Here is a 24,978-nt window from a genome sequence, read left to right as displayed (position 1 = left end):
AATTAAACTCTCTGCTCAATATTAAATATTCCTTAATACAAACATGATTTAAAAATTCTTGATATTAATATTAGTCCCCTCGTTTTCCAATTTAAATTCCTTGGTTTTGGTTCCTAAAACTTTTGACCTTATTTTGATGCCATAAAAACATGTGCGCATGTATTCAAAACAGAAGTATAATCAAATTAAACAAATACTTTATTTTACTAATTAAAGGAATATCCTGGACAAGTCGTTAATAATTTTAAATTAGAGTTTTTATCCGTTTATCTCCATTCACTTCCATTCATTGAGGACTCGCTCGCGGGCTCCCTCTACCTGCGAGCAGTTATTTAGTTAAGTAGAACGCGCTTGTCCTGTCGTACTGCTTGACCCTCTTCGGCGCTCGTAGATTTACGGTAAAGCAGGACGTGTTCGTACTGGGTTTGTAGTTTTTGTAGGAAATGTTTTGAGCAGCGCTGAGATGGTGTCACAGATGTGTTGACTCGGTGTTTTAGTTCAGTTCTCTCTGGTTTAAGCGGCACTGATGTATCCGAGGAAGAATGTCGACGGATCTGTTGTTAGACGTCGAGGCTCCACCGAGACGGAGTCAGTGCGAGGCGATGAACAGGGAGCCGGGGGAGCCGATCTCCGACATCTCCATCGACCAGGACGGAGAGTGGGGTAAAAAAAGCTTCCGCTCACTGATACACACACACCACAGACACAAACACATCACACAGTTCACTGACCAGCACCACAACTCCGCTCTCTCTTAACCCAGAGGAGGAGTACATCTGTTCTAGTTCTGTTAGTAAATGACCGTTAATAAGAACAGATACCCTGGTTTAAATAGACCGTCATGTGTAGCAGCAGCTCGACTAACAGCAGGCAGCACCTCCTCTGAAGGGCTTCATCATCATCATCATCATTATTATTATAACGCCACACCAGATCAGTCCTAAACTACTAAACTACACACTCCGTGCTTCTTCTTACAGGTTACTGTAACAGAGCTCCTTACACTTTATACTACCAGCTAGCTAGCGTTAGCTAATAGGATTGCGCTGTAAACAGTGCTGTTGTTGAATGTATTGGAGAAGCTACTAGATAACTTAACCATTTAACCTACTGTGTTATGTAACCTAGCATAGCTAGCTAGCTAACTAACTAACCAATTATGTTGCTAACTAGCTACAGTGCCATTTAATATGATATATAAACTCTTTTATATCACCTTGTTATGTTAGCTAGCTAGCTCGGTGTTATTCATACTCTGTAACATTTGAGTCAGTGCTGCGTAAGAACAGTATGAACTAGGGGTGAGCAATATGGTCCTAAAACAATATCTCAATATTTCACGGTATTTTCGTGATACTCTTGGCGATATGACAAAACACTGAATAAAAAAATATTTCAAGAATACACTAGAGTAACAAAATTAATTTTATTTAACAACTTTATTTTATTGTTGCATACCATATGATATGGCAAACACCTAACCAAGATAAAAAAACAAGCATTGCTTTGTAACAGAAGTCAATGATCCAGAATGTCACGATACTAATAATACTAAGAATGCACTGCAGATATGTCCATATATCCAGGGTTAAATTAAAATAAATGATACTGGACAGATATAATCTGTCTCTAGTAGATATTTAATGAAAATTGAGAACTGTGTGATTTTCCTTTTGCTAAAAACAGCAAAAATATAGTTCCCAGATGTGATAATTAGGGGTGGGTGATATTTCGTTGTCTATTATTGTTTACGATTTTTAAAAATGTTGGTGTCTAAGGTTATGTAACTGACTAGGTTAGCTAACTAGCTATTAACTCCTTCAGAATAGCTTTTGTGCTTCCAGTATGTAATATTCACCGTTGTAAGGTTAAAGGGAAATTTCTGCCTGTTTGTGTGCGAGTATCACTGTATATCATTATAAAATATGTTAGAGTTGTGATAGTATGTTTAGGGGAAAACTTGTTATTTGTAAAATATTATTTAAAAATGGATAGGTTATATCGTATATACAGCATAATACAACATCTATTTTAGTGGGTGAGGTATATATTAGCATGTCCTAATTAAATACATATTCACTAGTTCATAAAGTAATATAAATCTAAAATTGTACCCTCTCTGTTGTAGAGAAAAAAAAATATCCTGCATCTTCATTTGGGTTGCACTTTTGACAATGCACAAAACTTCTGGGATGAAAAGACCAATAGTAATCCTCTATAGAAATAGAAATTACTAAAACTAAAACTTCCTAAATTTCCTTCGGGATAAATAAAGTATCTATCTATCTATCTATCTATCTATCTATCTATCTATCTATCTATCTATCTATCTATCTATCTATCAACTCTAAAACTTTACAATTAAATGTTTTTCTTTATCTGTAAAGTAGCTGCTTTGGAGATTATTGGCTCATGTTTGTGAACCCTTCATAATTCTCTGTATTGTTGCTTAAAATTGACTTCAAATATGGTTAGAAACAAAATACATAAATAAAGAGAGCTCAAAAAAAACAAAACGAAAAAAAAAAAACAGAATTATAATTTTAAATCAACAATTTTTAAGTTTAATTAGTATGTTTACTAAACAAGTATGCAGTCCCTTACTGGTGTTTCTGTTCTGAGCAGCAAGAAATTTATCTAAACAATTTTGGCAACTGGTGCTCAGTCTTACAAAACTGGAGGTTAGAGGAATTTTGGCTTACTTCCAGTTAAGCTTTGTTTCTCAACGAGATACTTTGATATGTAGATTTTAATGGTACAATTGAACTGAATGAACTGAATGAATAGGTTCATCACCAGTGCCACAATAATTATGTTAACTTATTTTACAATATACATGCATAACCTCAATTATTTTTTCTGACCCCAATACTGACCATTGTGTTTACTCATTGAAAAGAGTGCATTATAGTAAATAAGCCAGTATGTCAACTTTGTTTAAAAATGGTGGTATTATTTAGTTTGTTTTACTTATATATACCAATTCTTTGCATTTCTATTTCGTTGTATAAATATTTGTTATAATTAAAAGTTACCGCTAATATCTTTTTAAATTTAATGTGTAAATGCATTATTATATTTTTCAATATATCAGTTGCACAAAATTGAAATGACAGTAATATTGTTTATCACAATATTTTTGTGGGGCATTATATTCGACATATCGTTCTGATAGTCATCGCTGTGAATTTGTTTTTAGGCTTTTTACTAATTGGTAGCTGATAAGGTCTTAAAAAAAAGACAGTTTAACCCCTAGTTCACGGGATCAGTTGTACTCCTTCACTGAATAGGTTTGTTTAAAGTTGTCTCTTGTCTTTTTGTAAGTGCTTTGCACATTGTATTCTTTTTGTGCAGATATCAGTTTGTTTGATGAGCTGGGTGACCTGGGCGATGCTGAGGAGCTCCTGCGGGCTCTTGAGGGCGCTAGCTATGTAAGTCCTTTAAAAAGCAATTCCTTTATTTCCTTGCAGACAGAATGTCACACTCCTTAACACTAAGTGCCATTACATAAAATTAGCAAGAATGTATGTCACCATGTTTCACAAAAAAAAAAACATTATTTTTACATAACAGTATATTTTTTATCACAAAATGCTTACAGTGACATTTATTTTTACACAGCTCGGCGGTGCAGCTGATCTGAACTTCGACATTGGTCTGCCTGTGTGGAACTCTGATGGCTGGGGGGACACCAGCAGTATCTGCACAGGTACTTACAGATTGTTCACTGATTTCACACAGCTGGGTGTAAAAAGTAGCTACCAATGATTTACAAAGTAATAGATGAGAAATCATATTAAACGCAGTGTAAAGTCAAATCTAAACTTTTAGTGTTTTCATCTCTGATGTTTTGATAGTTTTTGATTTTTTACTTTCTTCAACAGGTTTGCTTTAATTTGTTTTATGTTTATTTCAGATGGAGATATGTCAGCAGATTCTCTCTCTCCGAGCCACACACTTAGTTCAGTGTCTTCACCTAGGTCAGTGGAGGCCCACTCACCATATTCTCTACAAGTAAGTGATCTCAGTGTCTGTGTGCTTTGTATTACCTAAGGATGAACCTGGACTGTTAGACATATAGCTTAATTTCAGTTCACAATTGTTAGAACTGGTCAAATAAAAACGGAGGTATTAACCTGACAAATGCAGTGCAGACGTGTTTGCTTTATGATTAGAATGGTTAATGGAAAACATGCACACCATACAACTTCATAGAGATTACGTCTAGACACCACTTTAGAGGACTAGTATGTACAGTGGGTACGGCAAGTATTCAGACCCCTTTAAATTTTTCACTCTTTGTTTCACTGCAGCCATTTGCTAAGATTAAAAAAGTTAATTTTATTTCTCATGAATGTACACTTAGCACCCCAAACAAAAACATAGAAATATTTGCAAATTTCTTAAAAAAGAAAAAATAAAATATCATATGATCATATGTATTCAGACCCTTTGCCGTGACACTTATATTTAACTCACATGCTGTCCATTTCTTCTGTTCCTCCTTGAGATGGTTCTACTCCTTTACTGGAGTCCAGCTCAATGACAGAATTGTGGCAAGGCATAAATCTGGCCAAAGTTTCGGTACAAGATCTTGGGTAAAACTTAATTAAATAAATGTTGTGATATTAGAGAAGCCTTTGGAAACAATTCCACCACGAATGTGTGCCATAATCAAAGCTAAAGGCTGTTCAATAGATGTTAGAATGTGTGACCTTTTTTTTGGCCCAGGCAGTGTATTATATAGTTGTGTCTAATTGTGTTTGACTTTGATGCTTACACAAGTTATATAACCCTAAGTGATGCAGTAAGTAGTAAAGTTATCTTTTACATTGGCACAGACAGCTGTCTTTGAAAAAGGTCCTGAGAATTAGCTTATCCTGATCCAGGTGGGTTGTTTGAGGGAGATGTGTGTTCCTGCCAGCTGTGCTGTTGCTAAAGCTTGACAGTTTAAAAACCACACACACACACACACACACACACTCTCCCATGAGGGTTTACTGTCCAATTAAACATTCGGTGTGCTAATAAATGAAAACCTGCTGACAGCTCCAAGTTCATTAACTTGGCCATAGGAGGCAGTGTAGTGCTGTTTATGTTCTTTATGAGGATAAAAGTGTCAGTTCCTTCATCCTGCCACACTTGTCAACTTTCACTCCACTATCTGTGTTACAGTGCCAAATGACCGCTAGCATCTCACAAGATAAATATGGAACTCTGGGTATTAAAGTCATCATCAGTTGTAATAGTAATTTGCTATTATAATTGTTTGCCATGTTGTATTAACTTAAACATGAATTGACCAAAACTAGATTAATGTTATTGTTTTGTTCTTAACTAATACACACCAAAATAATAAAGTATGGGTAGACAGGAAACAAACAACTAGAACTGTAATGTTATTTAATATTTATAAGGCTCCTGTGGCCCTTAAACCAAATATTAAACAACTTTTAGGTGTGTTTATATGTCTTACCCTGTATGTGTAATTGATCTCTCTCTAAATTATGCATACATACAGTCTTTGTTTTGTTTTTTTTTGCTTTGTTTTTGTTCTCAGTTAAAAGTCTGCCCCAGAATTCATTATTATTCGTTATTATTATTACTTAGTATATGTACAAAAAATACATTAACTGCAAAATGTACTAAATAGAAATGGTAAACGTTTCCAATTTAAAAGAAGATTTGTTATTAATGATACAGGCCTTTAAAATGTAATATAATAAAACATTATAATCTCCTTTCTACATGGCTTTATTTTAAGTAGTGCTGTACCTGAAATTATCTGCTGGGTACATGTGATTCCTCTAAGCATCCTTTTTTTTTTTTCTTTCTCCCCCCACTGATGTGTCCTTTTGCAGTAGGCTGATAGTGACTGATGCAATCTAATGTAACTTGTTCTTGCTCTTGCTCACTATCACTTCAGCTGGCCCCTGTCTTTATCAGTGAAGTGTGCGACATTTCCTGTAAATAGTCATCACAGTACTTCTAGTAAAAGAGTTTGCTATACTTTGTTCTTAGTAGTACATTTTTGAGTTTGAATGCACTTTCGCTTCAGAAATTCCTGTTCACAGTGTACCTGTATTCCAGTATTCCTGTATACAGTGCAGCTTAATGTGGCACAACAGGGATAATACTTATTTCTGGTGTGTGTGCTCTATGTATGTGAATGTCTTTCTGCATGTATCAGTCCATTTTTCGAGAAATTAGTTTTAGTTTTATTTTTTATTCTTTGTTAATTGCTGCATGAAAGGCATTTCATTCATTCATTCCAAAGCAGTTGCTCAGCTGTGTGGATTGCTTAGCAGTTGTTTCTCTTTTCAAAGTCTTATTCATTTCCTGTTCAGCCTGTCAGTAGAGTTTTCTGCAGATGTATAGACAAGGGGTTCCTCTAACTTCTTTTAAAGCCTAAGGGCTGTTTTTTATGAACTGCAATTAAGCCTTTGTCCTAGACTACGGTACATCTCTGTCAATGGGACATCCCAACTCACAGTTCTGTATTGTCCAGGACTAGGCTTAATGCTTGTCTGGGAAATTGCCCCTTATTGTCTTAAAGTGGACTCTGCACAAAAAAGCTTCTTCTATATATTTTTGAAAAGGGTTATGGTGCTCTGTAGATACTTTCTTATTTTGTTCTGAATGGAACATAACCTAACCATTAACGAGACAATTTTATGCATTAAAATTGTTGTGTGAGTTGTTATAGCTCTGCAAAGAACTATAGCACAAAATAGAATGTAATGTTTTTGTGTTACACGTGCCTGTGCTCTGTGTGGTGGAAATAGTTTGTTTATGCCACAATTTATTTTTGTGTAAAGGGATTTTATTTATCATTAGGTTATGTATTTATTAATTTAGTTTTTTTTTGGGGGGGGGGGGTTATTCTGTTATTCTGCATCACTAAAGAAAATTCTGGTATGTTCTCTGCTGCCCCCTGCAGGATGAAGCTCTATCTCCACTCTCTCCTCAGTCACAGCACTCTCCGATGTCTGTCTGTTCAGACTCGAGTGGCTTTATTGATGCTCCCCCTGAGAAGAAGCCAACCAAGAAGAGCAGTCAGACAAGAGGTGACCTCACTAAAGCAATGCCATTTCATATATTAGGCAAAAAACATCTGCTTCTGATGCTTTCATTTTCTATTACTGCGCTTGACTCTATAGAAGCTACAGACTCTGAGTTGCTTTTGGTGTCTGAAAAAATGTACAGTTTTGATTCAGACTGTTTTCTTCCTTTTTAAAATAAACAGCTGACGTGCTGTTTGAATGCCAGCCATCCACCTAAAATTACTGCAAAAATATTATTATTATTATTGATAAAAATATAAAAATACCAGCATTCTGATTTAGTATACAGGGGACAATATAAAAAACGTATTGTGCGCTTATGAGGCTGTTTCAAGAATTTTCCAGATATTTATTATTTTTGTAATATTATGATCTTATGCAACTCTTCTCATACTAATGAATATACTCCCTTATTACCTCTGTAATTAAGTCCACATGAACCATACTTATTAGATATTTAAACCATTGTGTGCACAAGGAGACTTTGTTTAATTGTTGTCAGGTACTGTGTATCCACAAAGCTTGTCGTTTTTTTTTTTATGTATATTTTCGTTATCAAGCTAATGATTTTACTTTTTATGCCACCTGTAACTTTATGATATTGATAATGTTGATGGATTGTTGTCGCAGCTAAGCCTCTCCAGCTGGCAAAAAGGCCCATTCATCTGAGTCCTAAAGTTTCCATCCAGCCCAAACCAATCATCACTGCAGTGCCTATCACACAGGCCACAGCTCCACTTCAGGCCAAAACCATCATCATCCAGCCCCTCCAGACCACCATAATGCCTGTGGTCAAACCTCCACCAGTGACCATTCAGCCAGCACCCCCTACAGGTAAGGAAAACACAGGCCAGATAGAATAATTTTTGGAGGCTTTGTAAAGTATTAATATCGTTTTGACAGACCTATGTACTGCACTACTGTCCATTCCAGTCCCAGCAAAATGCTGTGGGAGGCACTGCTTTAATAACTGATTGTATACATTTTTAAATGTGATTTATATTACCTGCTGTTATAAAGAAACAGTTTGTTCATTGTACAATTCAAAGAAGTGTGTTAATTTTATTTTGCTTCTAACATTGATAGCATTTATTTTAGTAATTATGGTAATTTTCTTATGACATTTAAATATATTAAATACTTTTTTTTTTAAAGTCTTTAAAGCACAGTAACAAATGCAGGTATAAAGGTTGGAAGATTACATATTGGAATTTTTGATAGATAAGCCTTCACAGACAGAATTTACCTCAGTTTGGGGATAAAATGCTGGAAAATATGAAATATGTCCTATAAAAAATAACATGACGTTGGTTATGTTATATTCCATTAAGAAAACAGAGTAAGATTTTTTTGTGGTATGTAGGAGTGCAGTTTCATGCTTTGTCCAGAAGATGGCACTAGTTACTACTTGTTCGCTAAACGCTTCTAGAGATGACGTGTAGATGATTCATATATAAGTTTAGATTATATGGTGTTACTTAACTTGGTTTGTTTAATTCGTTTGCGTGTCAAACGGTGTACAGAGATTTGTGGTGGTTGTTATTAGGGCAGTGCAACATTTTTATGGTATAGTGATTTAATTTATTTGTAATAATAATCATCTCTGTGAATATTGTGAATTTCATCAGTGACCAACTGCACATTTTCATTAGCAAATGCTGAATAAAATCACCTAATCATTTCAATAACTGTATATAATTCGCATTTTAAGAATCCCGCACTGCTTATGCATTTTTTCTGTTAAAATATAAGTAATGTGCATTGTGAAAATTTCTTTAAATTTAGTGATTCAATATTTTTTTTACTGTGTTGGCCAGCTTTAGTTGTAGTGCATTTATGATATTATTAGTCTGTTGTTCAGTTATGTTATTCAGTATGATGCAATAGTAATTTTAGTATTTCTCATCTTGAAATACCAAAGTCACAGAGCACAGAGACACTGTTGGAGCAGAGAGGTGTAAGGACTCTGTTTAAAGATCCTCCAATTCTATTCTTTAAACCGATTCCAGTGTCTGTCTGCCTCTGCCAGGGTCAACACTTACCTCATATACCTGGAAACACTGGTGTGGAGCTTTAGATCAAACAGGCTCTGATCTTGTTTAATAGGGTTCCTATGTCCAGCATAGAGTATTTTGGGATGATTTGAAATGCTGCTATTTTCTCATGCCCTTGCTCCATCAATGCTGAGAAAACATTTTTTATTCAACCATAGAGGACACAAAGTCCAGCTGCATTTTTTTGTCCACGTTCCTCAGAAATGGCTAGAGGATTGTTGTATGCTTCACTTGGGGTGTTGTTTGATTTTCAAAGACTTTATTGTTTGCAATGATCCCTAATTAAGGATTTAACAGATTACAATGTATAGCAGCATTAATAATAAGCTGCTGTGCCTTTCATCACTTGTAGTATGAAAGGTAGTAGTGCCTTTCATTTCTCCTAAACAGGAGAGCCGCAAAGTAGACCTATATTGATTTTTGTTTGTCACAATTCTGTGTATTATGTGAATAAAAATATTGGGACATCTGCTTATTCATTGTTTCTTAGAAATCAAAGGTGTTAAATTATTCCATGCTACTTTTGTTGGAGTAAATGTTTCTGCTGTTCAGAAAAGGCTTTCTCCTAGATTTTTGGGCTTTGGTGTGTTTTGAGATTTGACTGCATTTAACAACAAGAGCATTAGTGGGGTTTGGATGTTGGATGATCTATACGAGGGACTAGACAGGCTGTGTGAACTGATCTGTGTCAGCAAAAGACAGTGGCTGACATTTAGTCTGACCCTGATAATGAAACCTATTGTAGCAATTTTAACTTAAAATTACAGCTTTAAATGTTTTTGTTGATGTTCCACTGAATTGTTGGTGGCGAAACTGGGACCACTGGTAACTTTGAGCAAAAAACCTAGCAAGAGAAGTGTAAAGCTTTGCGCAGCACTCTAAATCGCATTTGTGTAACATGCTTTATTATTACCACAGCAGTCCACATGCTTTTGTCCTCTTTAAGAGGCAAGGTATGAAAGTGAACAATCTTTCTCTTATTCTTCACCCTATAAAATTCATTGCTACATCCAGGGGCAATACAAGAGTGCCAGAAATTGTGATAAACAACATAAAAAATTAAGAACAACAGTACTATTGTCATGTAGCTCTATTCTTTAAAAGGTAGTGAACTTTGTTTAACAGAAGTAGTAATTGTACATTTTAAACCCTATTTATAAACAAATTCAACAAAATCCAAATGGGCATTAGCAATAACATTGTGATCTGACCCCAGCTGATAGTATATATCAAAAAAAAGAAATTGTACTGTGCATGTTTGTTTATAATACAGTATTATAAAGGTGCTCATATGATCTTGCTTAATGTTGTTTTTATATTGTGCATTCCTACCATACTTCATCCCATATCCCATATAGTATAACAATTAAAAAACGATGGAAATCATGATGGGAAAAAGACAGATGACATGTCATATAAGCTGTGGTTAAACGACAATTTAGGAATTTAGTCTGTGTGCTGATTGTCATTCAGACAGTATTGAATGGCTGCTTTGGTGGGAGAACAGAAACGGCAGTAACTCACCCTGTGGCGAAGTACATGCCTTTGTTGACAGCTGTGTTGTGCAGGAGAGATGGTGCCTGGCAGACGTTTTACAAGGACGAATAAAGCAGGGCACTTTTTGTTTTATTCCCATGGTCTATACTGTAAACACTGGGATCAGTCTAAGGGCCCACTTTCAGGTTAGTGAGACCCACATAAAGAGTTTAGTTCTGACCATTGGCGTCTCTCTTGTACTGATTGTACATAGACATTGTACGTATAAAGTAAATATGATTTTCAGACAAAACACGGTATGCAAGCTACATGCAGACTACACTGTACTGTATAAGGGCATTAATGTAGAGACAATTTACAGGTTCTTTACAGACATTGTATATGTATATACTATCATGTAAAATGTGTGGGGTCGTACAAACACCTGAAGTGTGTATCAGCTAGAGTGTGTTGTAGAACTGACTCAACAGCTCCTGTGGAAGACCTAGCTTCCTTTACTTGCTGCAGAAAATACATTTTCTTTTGGCCTTTTGGAGAAAGGAGTTAATGTTGGGCGCCCACTTTAGGTCCATGGAAACTGTAGTCCCCAGACACTTGAAGGACTCCACAGGATTTGAATGTTGTTTAATATTATGAGAGGTAGCAGTGCGGAAGTTAACACGTTTTGAAAATTACACTGCCTGGCCAAAAAAAAAGAAAAAAAGTTGCCACCAAAAAAATAAGTCACAAAGTCTAATATTTTGTTGGACTGCCTTTAGCTTTGGTTGCTGCACACATTCACTGTGTGATTGTTTCAGTAAGCTTCTGCAATGCTACAAGATTTATTTTAATCCAGTGTTGCTTTAATTTTCTTGTATTGATGATGGTAGAGTCTTACTGCTACACAAATCCTTCTTCAGCACATTCCAAAGATTCTCAATGAGGTTAAGATCTGGACTCTGTGGTGAACAATCCATGTGTGAAAATGATGATCTCATGCTCCCTGAATCACTCTTTCACAATTCCAGCCCCATGAATCCTGACACTGTCATCTTGGAATATGTCCGTGCCATCAGAGAAGAAAAAATTCATTGATGGAATAACCTGGTCTATATTCAGTATATTCAGGTAGTCAGCTGACCTCATTCTTTCAGCACATACTATTGCTGAACCCAGACCTGACCAACTGCAGCATCAACCCCACATCATTTACTCACTTAAATCCAGGTGTAGACTTTTTTTGGCCAGGCAGTGTAGTGTCAGAAAGTCCAGGTCCAAAGTGAATTTCTTTGTGCAGCAATGACTGTAATTTTCATGAATCAAGTGATGCAGGCATGAACCAATTACAACACGTTTAGAGGTCTGTAACCACAGTTAAACAGGTCTCTACTTGCTGATATGATAGATAATGTTATGTTAAAAGTAAGAGTTTGGGAGTGTTAAATCCTTGGTGTAGGTATTATTTAAACTTTCCTTTTCCACCCCTTCCCTCTCTTCACAGCTGTGTTTCTCTAGATTGACTCTTAAATGCACATTTAGGGATCAAAGAGGATCAAGTGTGTTTCAAAAATAGGTTTGCCCTCATCGTCTTATGTTAAATCTTTTTTTTCCCCCTCTTTTATTTCTCTCCCTTTCTTTCTCTCTCCTCAGGCCGTCCCATCTTGCTGTCTCAGCCCACCCAGGTGCTGCAGCTCCAGCCCCCTCAGGCAGTGCCTGCTCGTGTGCTCACCATGCCCACCATGGCTCAAGAGAGGCCTGTTAACCTCTCTGCCCCTGTGGTGCCCTCGCCTGTCTTAACAGTCCCTTTCCAGAACCCCACATCAGACGACGACGTAAGTCTCTTACACACTAGCCAAGATTGTGTCAAAACATCTTCACCTTCCCATTAGCCAAATTATATTTGCTATTATGGCTTTAGTTCAGAGTTTAAATTAAAACCACATCATTGACCTTCAGTGATTCTGGCAGTGAGAGTTAAAGGAAAGTTTTAATGTTTTACAGTTTTTTAAAGTCATTTGGAAGTAATGCTTTTAAACCTCTAAAGCTGAAAAAGGAGCATGACCACTCCATAGGTTTCTACAGAGCACAGAACCAGACAGCAAGGCTTTCCACTGGACAGTGCTAGGTCACATAAATGAAATTACCTAAGTCCACCAGCTGGGTGGATTTGACTTTGTAGAATTATTTAATCACAGAGCTAACGTTCCTGCTAATGAATTAACACTTGGACCTCTTAGTATTGCATGGTAGCTGGGTATTACTACAGTTTTTTCATAATTGTTCAGATATGTATTTATTCTTTACAAACCACTCAATGTTAGCATTACTTCTGAACTTTTTAGCTTTCAGTGTCAAATAACCTGTGGTCACATTGGTCCAACTTAAAAAATATATATAAGTGCAGTGTCTGTCAGCAAAGAGGTGCTGGTTAACAGGTGCTGCTGTAACTCATAACTGCCTTTGCAAATATTTACCCAACCGGTCACAGACATTTAACACAACATAGAAATATTAATGATCCACAAAACTACATCCAAAAGCATATTTGGTCATTGTTTTTGGCATCATGTTGGCCTGACTGTGGATGTTAGAAACATTCTTCCCTCTGAACTACAAGATTGAATTTCAATGCAGTGTATGTTGCCTCAAGTATTTTGACATAAAGTGTTAAAAAGTCTGGGCTAACAATTGATGCTCAATGAGGATGTTACAAAAAACATGTGGCAGCACATATGGGCTGTTCACAAATCAGTCTGGGAAGGTTGTGAGAACAGAAAAAGTATATACGTTATATATATTAGTGTATATTTTAGTTTACTATCAGGATTTAGCACCAATATTGATACTGTATTTGTATAAATGCCAATTCTGACACTTGCACACCACAGAGAGCAAAAGAGATTACCAATACCATAAAGCAGCAACTATATGACACTTGACTGAAGCCAGGAGCCTGTCTGCAGTGTGGGAGTATTCTTCTCTACACTGCACAATATTGGAAAAACTTACATTGTGATATTTTATTGTTCTGCCATATTATAATCCTTTACCAGATTTCTCAGTTAAGCAAGTTCAGTCATGATAAGTATGGTTAAATTTGCCTTGAATTACCCCCGGATTTATTTTACCAGACAGAGTTTTGTTTTTATATGAATTTATTCATCTTTATCTCTGAAATACATTTTAAGCCTCAGTATTATGATTCTGTCCCTGTCCACCATGTTGCAAAAAATCACAGGGCCCCACATTAAATGTCTTACAATGTGACTTGTTCTTTCAGGATTGTCATGTTTCATTTATGATACAGAATTCTGCCTTCACCAAAAAAATTTGATGTTATATTTGTCAGGATTTTTAGGCAGCTGTTGACTAAATAAGTCAGAGTTGGTATTGGTATAGGTACTCTGTGTTGGTGTTTACTTAGAAAAAATGGAACTTGTGCATCCCTAGCCTAAACTCATTGTTCTGTTCAGGAATAATATACAGTCTATAACCACAGACAGCCAGGTAAAAAAAGAAAGAGAGGCCAGCAGGGTCAAGAAGAGGGGTGAGATGTGTTGAAACGATGAGTGACTGAAGGTGTTGGAAGAATGTGTTTGTATGGTGGAGCATACATATGATTTAGCAGCCTATAATTAGGCATTTTCTACAGTGTTCCACCTCTAAATCTCTTTTCACGCATCGTTTGATTTTAAATGTGACCATGACATACGTGAACTGGCAAGATTTGAGGGGAAATTACAGAAAGAATATTGTCAGAAAATCGTTTGTCTTTCGTTAGAATGTGATTCTCACTCACAGCCCGAGACCCAGAGACACAGTTATACACTGAATTTCCACACACTGATTTTCATCTGACATTTTAAACTGCTGCCTGAAATTAACTTAAGAAATAGATCAGATGTGGATTCCAGTGGTTTCTCTGATGACTCAGCCTATGTTTTTTTTTTCCACATAGATCCTGTAAGTCATTTTCTCATATTCTTTGTAATATTAAGCTCAATGCAGAACATTCAAACCCACTTGAAAAAAGCATAAAGCGGATGTGTTGTGTTTGTGAGACAAAGCGAGAGAAATTTTTACGTGTGTAGAGTAGAGGCAGTCACAGATGAGTGTGATATGTTAGTCACAGATTAATTAAAATTGTCATAGTAATGCTGTAATTAATGCCAAAATAACCTCCCTTTAATTAAATTTATGTTATGATAAAATGATGTTATGATAAAGTGCTGATATCGTATTAGACTGTGCCCATGCTCTGCTCTTTGTTATGTAACTTACTGGAAATAAAGTTGACACAATAATAACTCAGCATAAATATGTAACTCCAGCAGCACTTTTATCATTCTAATATGGCAGCTGATTAGCAACATGCTTAAAAAGCAGAATTAAAGCCAAACATTCTTAAAAAGAAACAGTGTAAAACTTAAATAATTATTTGCAGAAAAGGGCTTTTTATAATATCAAAATGGTGCAAAGTCATACAATGAATATACATTGCGAATATACAGGTCCCAAGAACACTGTACCACCTGTTAAGCGTAATGGTGGTTGCATTTTCTAGGGCTTTGTTTTAAGTTAAACTGGCACATGGCACAAAGTGGGTGGAATATGGAAGAAGAAGAACAACAACTTTTCCTTCCTGGGTGTTCCAACAGGACAGTGACCCCAATTACACATCACAGGTGTTTGTGGAATGGCTAAAGCAGGCTAACATTTACGTTTTTGGAATGGTCTCTTTCTGACCTCAACCCTAATAAAATGTGGACCGTGTGAAAAATTGTTAACTTTGATTGTAAAAACTGCTTTGGTGTAAAAGATAAGTCTTAGAAAAGTGAGTGTGTGAGTGTGTGTAACATCACACCTGGGGTAAGGAAATCTAGTCCACAGTAATTATGCCATTATTCCTTTAACTGCAGTTGCATGTGAAGCTCCACTTATTGAAATCTTTTTGGAGCGACGGAATGCAAGAATGAATTCCTCTTATCTCCAAATACCCAAATACCTAACTTCTTAGCTAATGCTCTGCTGTTTCTTCTGGGACAAATCTGCATTATCTATAAAGCTATCAGTGGTGCGCATTAGTAGCAGGTTAGTAATCTATTGTACAACCTTGTGGACTGTGGAGCCATTGCTTTTTGAGATAACTAAGGTAAAACGATGCAGTATGAGAAATAAAGAAATCCTGTAGGCCAGCATGTGAGGATATCTTATGGCAGGGTCATTCACAGGTTGAATTTGCAGGCTGTTTCTATGTGTGTGTGGTCTCTTCTTTTTCATTCTGCACCTGCGTACATCCACTGGAGCGCCAGATCAAAGATTTGCTTTCAGACACAAACACATTTCTCAGCAGTACCAGCCTGAACACCACTAATGACCAGTTCACTAAAGTATTTGTTTTCTTTTCTGCCACTATGAGTGAGGAGCTGAAACATTTGGACTTAAAGGACAGTGGTGACTCAGTATAACCTAGTATTACCCAAAACAGAAAAAGGACATTGCACTTCATATTTATACATAATATTTTCATACTGTGCTTATACAAGTCTGTTTAAGATTTTCAACCAGCTTCGTTTGATTAGTACATATTACTCAAGTCAGCACTGTACAGTCACGAGACTAGTGTAGCTAATAAATAAAGGAATTTTATACCACAGTAATTTACTGCTGCTCAGACTGCATATTTAAATCAGTCCACGTTTAGAATTTAAATAAAATTGGTCAAATCTAACATACTTAAAGCATAATAATGTTTTTAAAAAATAGCTAGAAATAGATAGAAAAATTACATAGAAAAGAGCATTTTATCAGCCATTTGGATGATACTTTTTTGTATACAAAAATAGGATGTTATGCATTATTGGTTACCAAAATAGAATCAGAAACATACTCTGAAGGTAGAGTTTTTGCACACAAGTCACGTTAATATCTGTTGCAAAAATACAAACTCTATTTAAAATGATTTGAATCTTCAACATTTAATTAATTGGACCAATATATAGTAAAAGCAGTTAGTATTTTTTAATTGCTATTACTTTATGTTAATCCAATCAAAGAAACAAGTGGTAAAGCATTCAATCCAATTTATTATTAAATTAATTGTAGGAAAAAAAAACAGTTGATTACTGATTACTATTGTTATGATTGGTAGAAAAAGCCATAAATTGAACTTTCTATAAGACAGTCGTGCATATAACAAATGATGGCAGATGTGATATGAAGTGAATTATGATTAAGTTTGGAAATTATTACATGGCTGCTATATAGAATCATGTTGTAAACCATAGTGTGTAATAGGATTGGGGTTTTATGAAACTTTCTGATGTTCACAGCTGATGGTGGGGAGCATCACATTGGCTGCACAGTAAGTGTAGTGACAGGGTATAAAATGGTGCATGGCTTACTGCAGATGCAGTTAACTGCTCCCCAGGCACATGTTTAATAGGTTAGCAATTGTGTTAAAGAGCCCTGTGGTTCTCTGTGTGTGTGTCAGTATGTTAATGTTGTATGCTTCCGCTGTCGTTTTCCCAAGTGATGTAAGGCCAGCTGTGAAACTTGGCTGTGTTGGTCCGTGTGTGCATGCTTATTTGCATTACTCATCATAATTTTATGTAATAATTCAGGTGATCCACAGAAAATCAGCTTTAAGCCAATTCAGAAATGCAAGAAGTGGCCTGGGCTGTGCTGGGACTCTTATAATAGCAGTGGTTGTTCTCTTCATTTTAGCCAGTGGTTTCCCTGTAAAAAGAAAAAAAAAACCTGCAGCTTTATTGCTGGAGCTTTGGTTTTAAGATGGTCCATAAATATAAAACTCTCCTGTTTTTCATTTCTATTTTGCTCTGAAATGACTGCATACTTCAACAGTTTTTTGCAGACTGATGTGTGTGTTTCTTCACCAGACTGGTCATTTAACAACTCCAGGTTTGTGAGTGTGAGATTTGTTGCGGTGGGCTTGGCAGAAACAGTTAAATGTCCAAAAGAAAGAAAATGTTATGTCTCTTTCTTGTCTATCTCTCTCATTCTCTGTCCTTTTATTGTTTTTACTTCTGGTTTTGTCTTTTTTTTCCCTTTATACTCAGAGAGAGAACTTTTTGGCTTTTTGTCTTCTGACGTGGCAGACACACACACACAGACAGTCGAATGAAAACCACTGTCGGCAGCCCCGTGGCTTAGCAGTAGAAATGAGATATCTGTGATTAAACCACTTTAGGGGGAAAAAAAACTTCCATTTCTCCAAGACATTTCTGAGTCTTCGACAGTCCTGTTCATTAAATACCCAACAAAACCAACGACTACATAGCTAACAACATATATATGACTAACCAAAACAAAAAATTAAACCATGCAAACTGTACCTTTTAACTGTCACAGAGCTGCTCAATGGACAGACTGAGGAGAGCTTTTATCCCAAGAACCATTAGGTAGTCACACAAGTACATTACCCCATCACATTCACTTGGACATTTATTCATAGATGGGTATGAACAATTTTGTATTACTTATGCAGTATATTTCATATACCGTATTTTTCGGACTATAAGGCGCACTTAAAAACTTTTAATTTTCACAAAAATTGACAGTGCGTCTTATAATACGGTGCGCCTTTTGTATGGATTTTACTCGTCAGGTTGTAAGGAGCAGTAAACACACACTCCGTGCAGCGTTATAGAGAGTTTCAGTGCTATACAGAGTCCAGAGCCGTGCAGCTCCGAGGCTGGAGCAGCAAATAGCATTAGCTAGCTTATTCACTGTTCAGAGATCAGTATTATCTAAATTTTACCCGTCAGGTGTAAGGAGCAGTAAACACACACTCCGTGCAGAGCCGTGCCGCTCCGAGGCTGGAGCAGCAATAGCTAGATGCTAACCGCTTAGCTAGCTAGCTTTTTCACTGTTCAGAGATCAGTATTTTCTAAATTTAGCACTTTTAATACTGCTGGAGCAGTATTATTAGAGTTAGATGCTAATCGCTAAGCGTTCACCGTTCAGAGGTGAGTTATCGGCCTGTAAGTCTGTGCTGCTTTGCCTGGCTAGCATTAGCTAGATGCTAAGCGCTAACTCTCTCAGAGGTGAGTTTTATCAGCCTGTAATCTGCTTGTTTACCGTGTTAAAACAAGCTACGGGGGACGAATCGCTAGCTAATATCTCACTGTCTTACCAGAACACGCAGGATTACTCAGTGTAACGCTGTCGTTTAAGTTTGGGTTAACTTTACTAGTTTAGGTGACTAGCTAGCGTGCTAGCGGATAGCTATGCTAACGCTGGTGCAGCAAGCCTTAGTGGACATCTGGAAATCTAAGCTTACTGTAAATAAACTGAAGCACGTTACTCACCCAAATAAACAGTTTTCAGGAGAGGAATCTGTGTAGATTAATATCCAGCACTCGTTTGACTTTGAAAGAGCTATATTTTGTATACTGAGACGCTCCACCGGCAAGCGACCACCCCCGGTGGGGGAAGGGAAACATGGCGCCACCCCTGTTCACTTTGATATAGGCACCCTTTCTAGTGTCACTTAACGCGCCTTATAATGCGATGCGCCCTATGTATGGAAAAATAGCAGAAAATAGGCGTTCTTTGATAGTGCGTCTTATAATACGGTGCGCCTTATAGTCCGAAAAATACGGTACATACCGAAGTACATGTTTAAAGGTGTCATTCTGCCAAATTTCCCGTTTTTTTTATTCTTTGTGAAATACAGTTGGTCTCTCTGACTTGTATATGCGTGTCGCACATGAAACTCTTCCTCAACCTCTGTTATCTGCAGTAGCTAGTAAAAGAAAATATTTAGAAAAAGAGTCAGTCAGAAGCACAGTGTCTACAGCAACCCGTGAATTAGTATTTATGGCTTCACCCACCTTGGCAAGCCACCACATCTCTTCAGACAGGAGCTAACAGCATTAGGAACAGCATGGCAGCAGTTCCTGTGTTATTTGTGCAAATAACACAGCAGTGATAAATGCTTGCCCAGTAATTCAGAGCTAAGGAACAAATGATTAGAATTTGTTGATGCAACACAAGTATAATTGAGATAGATAGGTGTGTATGTTTAGTTAAAAGTTAAAATCCACCCCAACTTCCTGGGTGGCTCTGCTGCAGCTCAGCCAACAAAACCCTGGGGTGGATTTGAACTTTCTGGACCTGGAATACCCACACCTGTGTGTAACTGTGTTTACATAGGATCTCCAGTGGATTTCGTGTTTTACAGAGACTAAGAATAAGTCAGTGCCTGAACTACACTTAGCAGGTCATTACACATGTTGTAAAGTAACAAATGACATTGCAAAGACTGCTATTAGTGTAAAAATAAAGTTATGTTCCTTTATTTTAAAATGTTAAAAACAGTTTTTAACAGTCTGTCTCACTGCCTCCTTGTGTCACAGGTTAACCAATCAGGGGCGATATGTTTGCATATGTGAATATTCACGAGCAAGAGCCAAAATCCTGTTGTCTCCCTTGTTTTTTCATTTCTGCCATTAAGGAAAAAAAAATAAAAGCTGTGTGTAATTTCCAAAATGAGGCATGCTTCGTTGTCAATATCTCAACACAATTCTAAGCTGACCAGTGAAAATCGTATTAACCAGAGGCAGTGGGCAGCAGGATGTTTTATCGTTTTGTGATAAAAAAAAATAGATTGTATGACAATATACCGTTTTAAGCAAGTGTATCATCAGTGGTGGAAGAACACTGATCCACCTTCACAATTCATTACAAAAATTAGGATTAGTGTTGTTTAAATGGATGAAGAACTGGACATTATATTCTTTTCATTCCCCAAGACCTCCTAAACAAGTAAACCACAGTGTGACTAAAGCTGTTATGTCATGACCATCAGCAGCAATCAAGTAATTGATATTGGATATTATCTGACAATATTACTGATTCTAAGAATGTATAGATTGTAAAGGTAGTAGTGGTGTTCCATTTTTTTTCCCCCACATTGAATATTTTCTTAGTCTGCTGGGTGGAGATGTTGAACCTCCAGACAACTTCTGTAAACAATGATGTCGGCCTGTGTCCTGCGGTCCCTGAGATAGAAATGACCTGCATGTGTTTTTAATACAGGATTAATGTTCAACCATCACTGTTCAGAGCAGAAGAATTCAACTGTTGCATAATAATGAGTGACAAAGCTTGACTGGTATAAATTGTCTTGGGTGTAACGTAGTCATGCAGTCAGTGTTTCTGCCAGAACACGAGGTTTCCCAAAATCAAGCTTCCAAGTTTGCCAAGGAAAACCAAGCACTCCTGAACTTCAGTAGGTCTTAGATTGTTTGTTAATCAGCCCGTGAATCACTTCATGGGAAAAGATCTTGCCTTACATCAGACTGACTTTATAAAAGAGGTGCAAATGAAATGCAAATAGGTCTAAAAATATAAACCTGTAGATGATGTTAGCATTGGAGTCATGGTATAGTAATGGAAAAAACTTGAAGGCCCATTGAAACTGTCAGTCTGTGGAATGCAGTAAGGGCCAGGCTTTAGGAAGGGTGGGATGGGTGGGGTAAGACTGCCCAGCTGTGGTTTATATGTGGGTTGTTTTGGTTTGACCCCAGTGTAGATTTTGGGTTGGGGGATTTAGAAGGAGCAGGGGGCTTGTAAACTCAGCTTAGTCGTGGCAGGTGTGTGTACACAGTATGTACATCTGCTAAGAAGAGCAGATTATTACACAGCTGTTGAGATTCTTATTACTGTACAGATTGAATTTTGGCATAATTAATCTCACATCTGCTAATGACTTCAGATAACCTGTAGTTTTTCTCAAAACGGAAAACCTGAGTGTTTGAGAATGAAAAGTGTGGGTGCTACCCGGCCAAAAAAAAAACATCCAGAAATGACCTGTTACAAGAATATTACCGTATTTTTCGGACTATAAGGCGCACTTAAAAACTTTTAATTTTCACAAAAATTGACAGTGCGTCTTATAATACGGTGCGCCTTTTGTATGGATTTTACTCGTCAGGTTGTAAGGAGCAGTAAACACACACTCCGTGCAGCGTTATAGAGAGTTTCAGTGCTATACAGAGTCCAGAGCCGTGCAGCTCCAAGGCTGAGCAGCAATAGCATTAGCTAGATGCTAACCGCTAAGCTAGCTAGCTTATTCACTGAGATCAGTATTATCTAAATTTTACTCGTCAGGTTGTAAGGAGCAGTAAACACACACTCCGTGCAGCGTTATACAGAGTTTCAGTGCTATACAGAGTCCAGAGCCGTGCAGCTCCGAGGCTGGAGCAGCAAATAGCATTAGCTAGCTTATTCACTGTTCAGAGATCAGTATTATCTAAATTTTACCCGTCAGGTGTAAGGAGCAGTAAACACACACTCCGTGCAGAGCCGTGCCGCTCCGAGGCTGGAGCAGCAATAGCTAGATGCTAACCGCTTAGCTAGCTAGCTTTTTCACTGTTCAGAGATCAGTATTTTCTAAATTTAGCACTTTTAATACTGCTGGAGCAGTATTATTAGAGTTAGATGCTAATCGCTAAGCGTTCACCGTTCAGAGGTGAGTTATCGGCCTGTAAGTCTGTGCTGCTTTGCCTGGCTAGCATTAGCTAGATGCTAAGCGCTAACTCTCTCAGAGGTGAGTTTTATCAGCCTGTAATCTGCTTGTTTACCGTGTTAAAACAAGCTACGGGGGACGAATCGCTAGCTAAAATCTTACTGTCTTACCAGAACACGCAGGATTACTCCGTGTAACGCTGTCGTTTAAGTTTGGGTTAACTTTACTAGTTTAGGTGACTAGCTAGCGTGCTAGCGGATAGCTATGCTAACGCTGGTGCAGCAAGCCTTAGTGGACATCTGGAAATCTAAGCTTACTGTAAATAAACTGAAGCACGTTACTCACCCAAATAAACAGTTTTCAGGAGAGGAATCTGTGTAGATTAATATCCAGCACTCGTTTGACTTTGAAATAGCTAGATTTGTATACTGAGACGCTCCACCGGCAAGCGACCACCCCCGGTGGGGGAAGGGAAACATGGCGCCACCCCTGTTCACTTTGATATAGGCACCCTTTCTAGTGTCACTTAACGCGCCTTATAATGCGATGCGCCCTATGTATGGAAAAATAGCAGAAAATAGGCGTTCTTTGATAGTGCGTCTTATAATACCTATAATGCCTTATAGTCCGAAAAATACGGTATATCAAATTACATTACGTTTAGCCAGTGCTTTTATCCATGTACATTTAGCAATAGAATAATAAAAATTCTATTGACAGCCTGTTTTCATTAATATTTATCTTGCACATGTTTTCGGCTTTTAGGTTCGAGAGCTTGCCTTGTACAGCAAGGTAACTGTGCTGGATTGATTAATGTTTACACTGATTTACCAGACTTTTTTACAACTATTAAATCTAGCCCAATAGCACTTTTTTTTTTTACAAAAGATATATTATAATTATTTCACTTACACAGCTCTGAAATAACGAAAAAGAGCTAACACACTTCAAATAAAAAAACAAGTTCCTATTATAGAGTTCAGAAATTTTTTATCACAGTTTTCATGCATCTTTGCATGTTCCCCTCCATCAGTCTTACACACTGCTTTTGGAAAACTTTATGCCACTCCTGGTGAGAGAGAGATATATTTGTGTGTTCTGGTGTATGAGCTACTCACAGGTAAAGGTTCTCACAAACTGTATCGCCTGTTTCTCTTTTATCTCCTCGTGCTCATATTCTAGTCCCATACATAATTCTGCAGCTCCCTCAGTGTTTTTTGTCGGATTTTGCCGATAGCATGAGTGCTTACAACTAACACCGCAGACCGCGAGGTGCGCCGTGCTGCTGCTGTTGTGCTGATTCTGGCTTTTTGCTCAATCCGAGTCCTGTTCTCGGACAGAATCGGCACAAATAAACAGCGATTATAAATAAATTTGTTTTTTCACTTTCAGTTTCCGTTATTTGGTTTTTTTTCGTTAACAATAATAATTGGTCACTTAGCAACATTGTGATTATCACACCAGAGCTTTATTTAAAAATAAAAGTATAATTAAAAAACAGATGCCTATATCTCAGACATTTTCTGGAGCCCGACCCGGCCCGAGGAATGTGGTGAGAAATCTCGGCCCGAACGGGCCTCGGGTCAGGTCGGGTTCGGGCAGACAATATAAGCTTTAACCTACTTGAACTTTCAGCTCCCGTTTTTTTTTTTTTAACAATACAGTTATGTCACTGTGTCGTGTAGTGGTACACACTCAGAACTGATATGAGGTGTTTGTCGACTATGTGAGAACATTTTTACATGCTATGATTTGAGTTTCTATAGCATGAGTATGTTAGCATTAGACATTAGCGTCAGCCTCTACTTAGTTCTATGCAGATGACAGTAAAGCATTCATCATCTGTAATAGCTGTCAAGTGCTTGACTAAACAGCCTGTTTTAACCAGTTACTGGAAAGTGACTGACTGCTCTTCAGAGTCAAGGAAAATAGGTTTAAGTAAGTCATATATTATAAGTCATTGAATTGGGAGTGTGTGCTGTTTTCAGTTACTCAGCGCTTCATGCTGTCAGATTCCTGAACTCCGCTGTAACTTCACCTTTGACCTCTAATTTGAAATGAAAATTTGGCTGTAACTGAGTTTCTTTGTTTTGGTCCTAATCTGTCTGCACATTACTGCTGATTTTCGGTGAGCTGTGCCAACGTTTGCCGAACCCCTAAGCTGTCCCACGCCACTCCCCGCCCCAGTTTAATCACCATGGTGATGGTGTAGCCGCCTGGGCCTCCTAGTATCCAAACATGTTGTGCGTTCCCAGGCCCTGTCCATGGCAGAACTCCCAGGCTGAGGAATTGTTGTTAACGAGTCCATATTGTGAAAAAATAAACTCGCCTGTCCTTTTTTAGATCAGAGCTTGATGTAGTATGCAAGCACTGTTAAAGTTTCCCAATAAAAGTACTGTTTGTTTCCTTAAACCCATAAGATTCATCTGTAGATTCAACTGAGAAAACTGCAAAACAGACAGTTATGAAAGTATTACTTTTTGTAAGTTCACAGACCTTTATGCATACAGGAGTTTAGCCTCACCCATTCAACCTAAATAACCTGCTTTTTGAAAGAAGCACAAATACAGCTCAGCCAGTCAATAAGGATTCACATATGCATCATTATTAAAGATAGAATGACATACATTGCAACATTTGTTCATGCTCTTTCACAAATGTACAGTTGCAGGAAAACATAAGTGAACTTTAAACACATTATAGTTTACTTACACTGTTTTTAAGAAGACTAGTTACATCCACAGTGTGTTGTGTTCTCCAGTAAAATGTTTTGTTACACCTTAATAAGCACAAGATGTTCTGACAGCAAAGAAGGCCCAAACCATGATGCTTCTTCCATCATGCTTTGCAGCAGGGATTGAAAATTGGTTTTGGTGTGCAGTTTTGTCCT

General features: G+C 37.3%; 1 protein-coding gene across 1 annotated transcript in view; it reads left to right on the top strand.

Moving 5' to 3' along the window:
- Positions 1 to 375: 375 nt before the first annotated feature.
- The window catches only part of atf6 (activating transcription factor 6), a 49,901-nt gene continuing 25,298 nt past the window's right edge, over positions 376 to 24,978 (top strand). Inside the window, exons 1-7 of the mRNA XM_049480643.1 lie at positions 376 to 663; positions 3,355 to 3,431; positions 3,622 to 3,709; positions 3,917 to 4,014; positions 6,941 to 7,067; positions 7,695 to 7,898; positions 12,245 to 12,426. Of these exons, the coding sequence (XP_049336600.1) occupies positions 543 to 663; positions 3,355 to 3,431; positions 3,622 to 3,709; positions 3,917 to 4,014; positions 6,941 to 7,067; positions 7,695 to 7,898; positions 12,245 to 12,426 (897 nt within the window). The 5' untranslated portion in view covers positions 376 to 542. The remainder of the gene's footprint in view (positions 664 to 3,354; positions 3,432 to 3,621; positions 3,710 to 3,916; positions 4,015 to 6,940; positions 7,068 to 7,694; positions 7,899 to 12,244; positions 12,427 to 24,978) is intronic.

This window comes from Astyanax mexicanus, chromosome 1, assembly GCF_023375975.1.
Source record: "Astyanax mexicanus isolate ESR-SI-001 chromosome 1, AstMex3_surface, whole genome shotgun sequence".
Classification (NCBI taxonomy): domain Eukaryota; kingdom Metazoa; phylum Chordata; class Actinopteri; order Characiformes; family Acestrorhamphidae; genus Astyanax; species Astyanax mexicanus.
The sequence above is the reverse complement of the archived record's forward strand: the minus strand, read 5'-3'. Positions and strand labels throughout refer to the sequence as shown.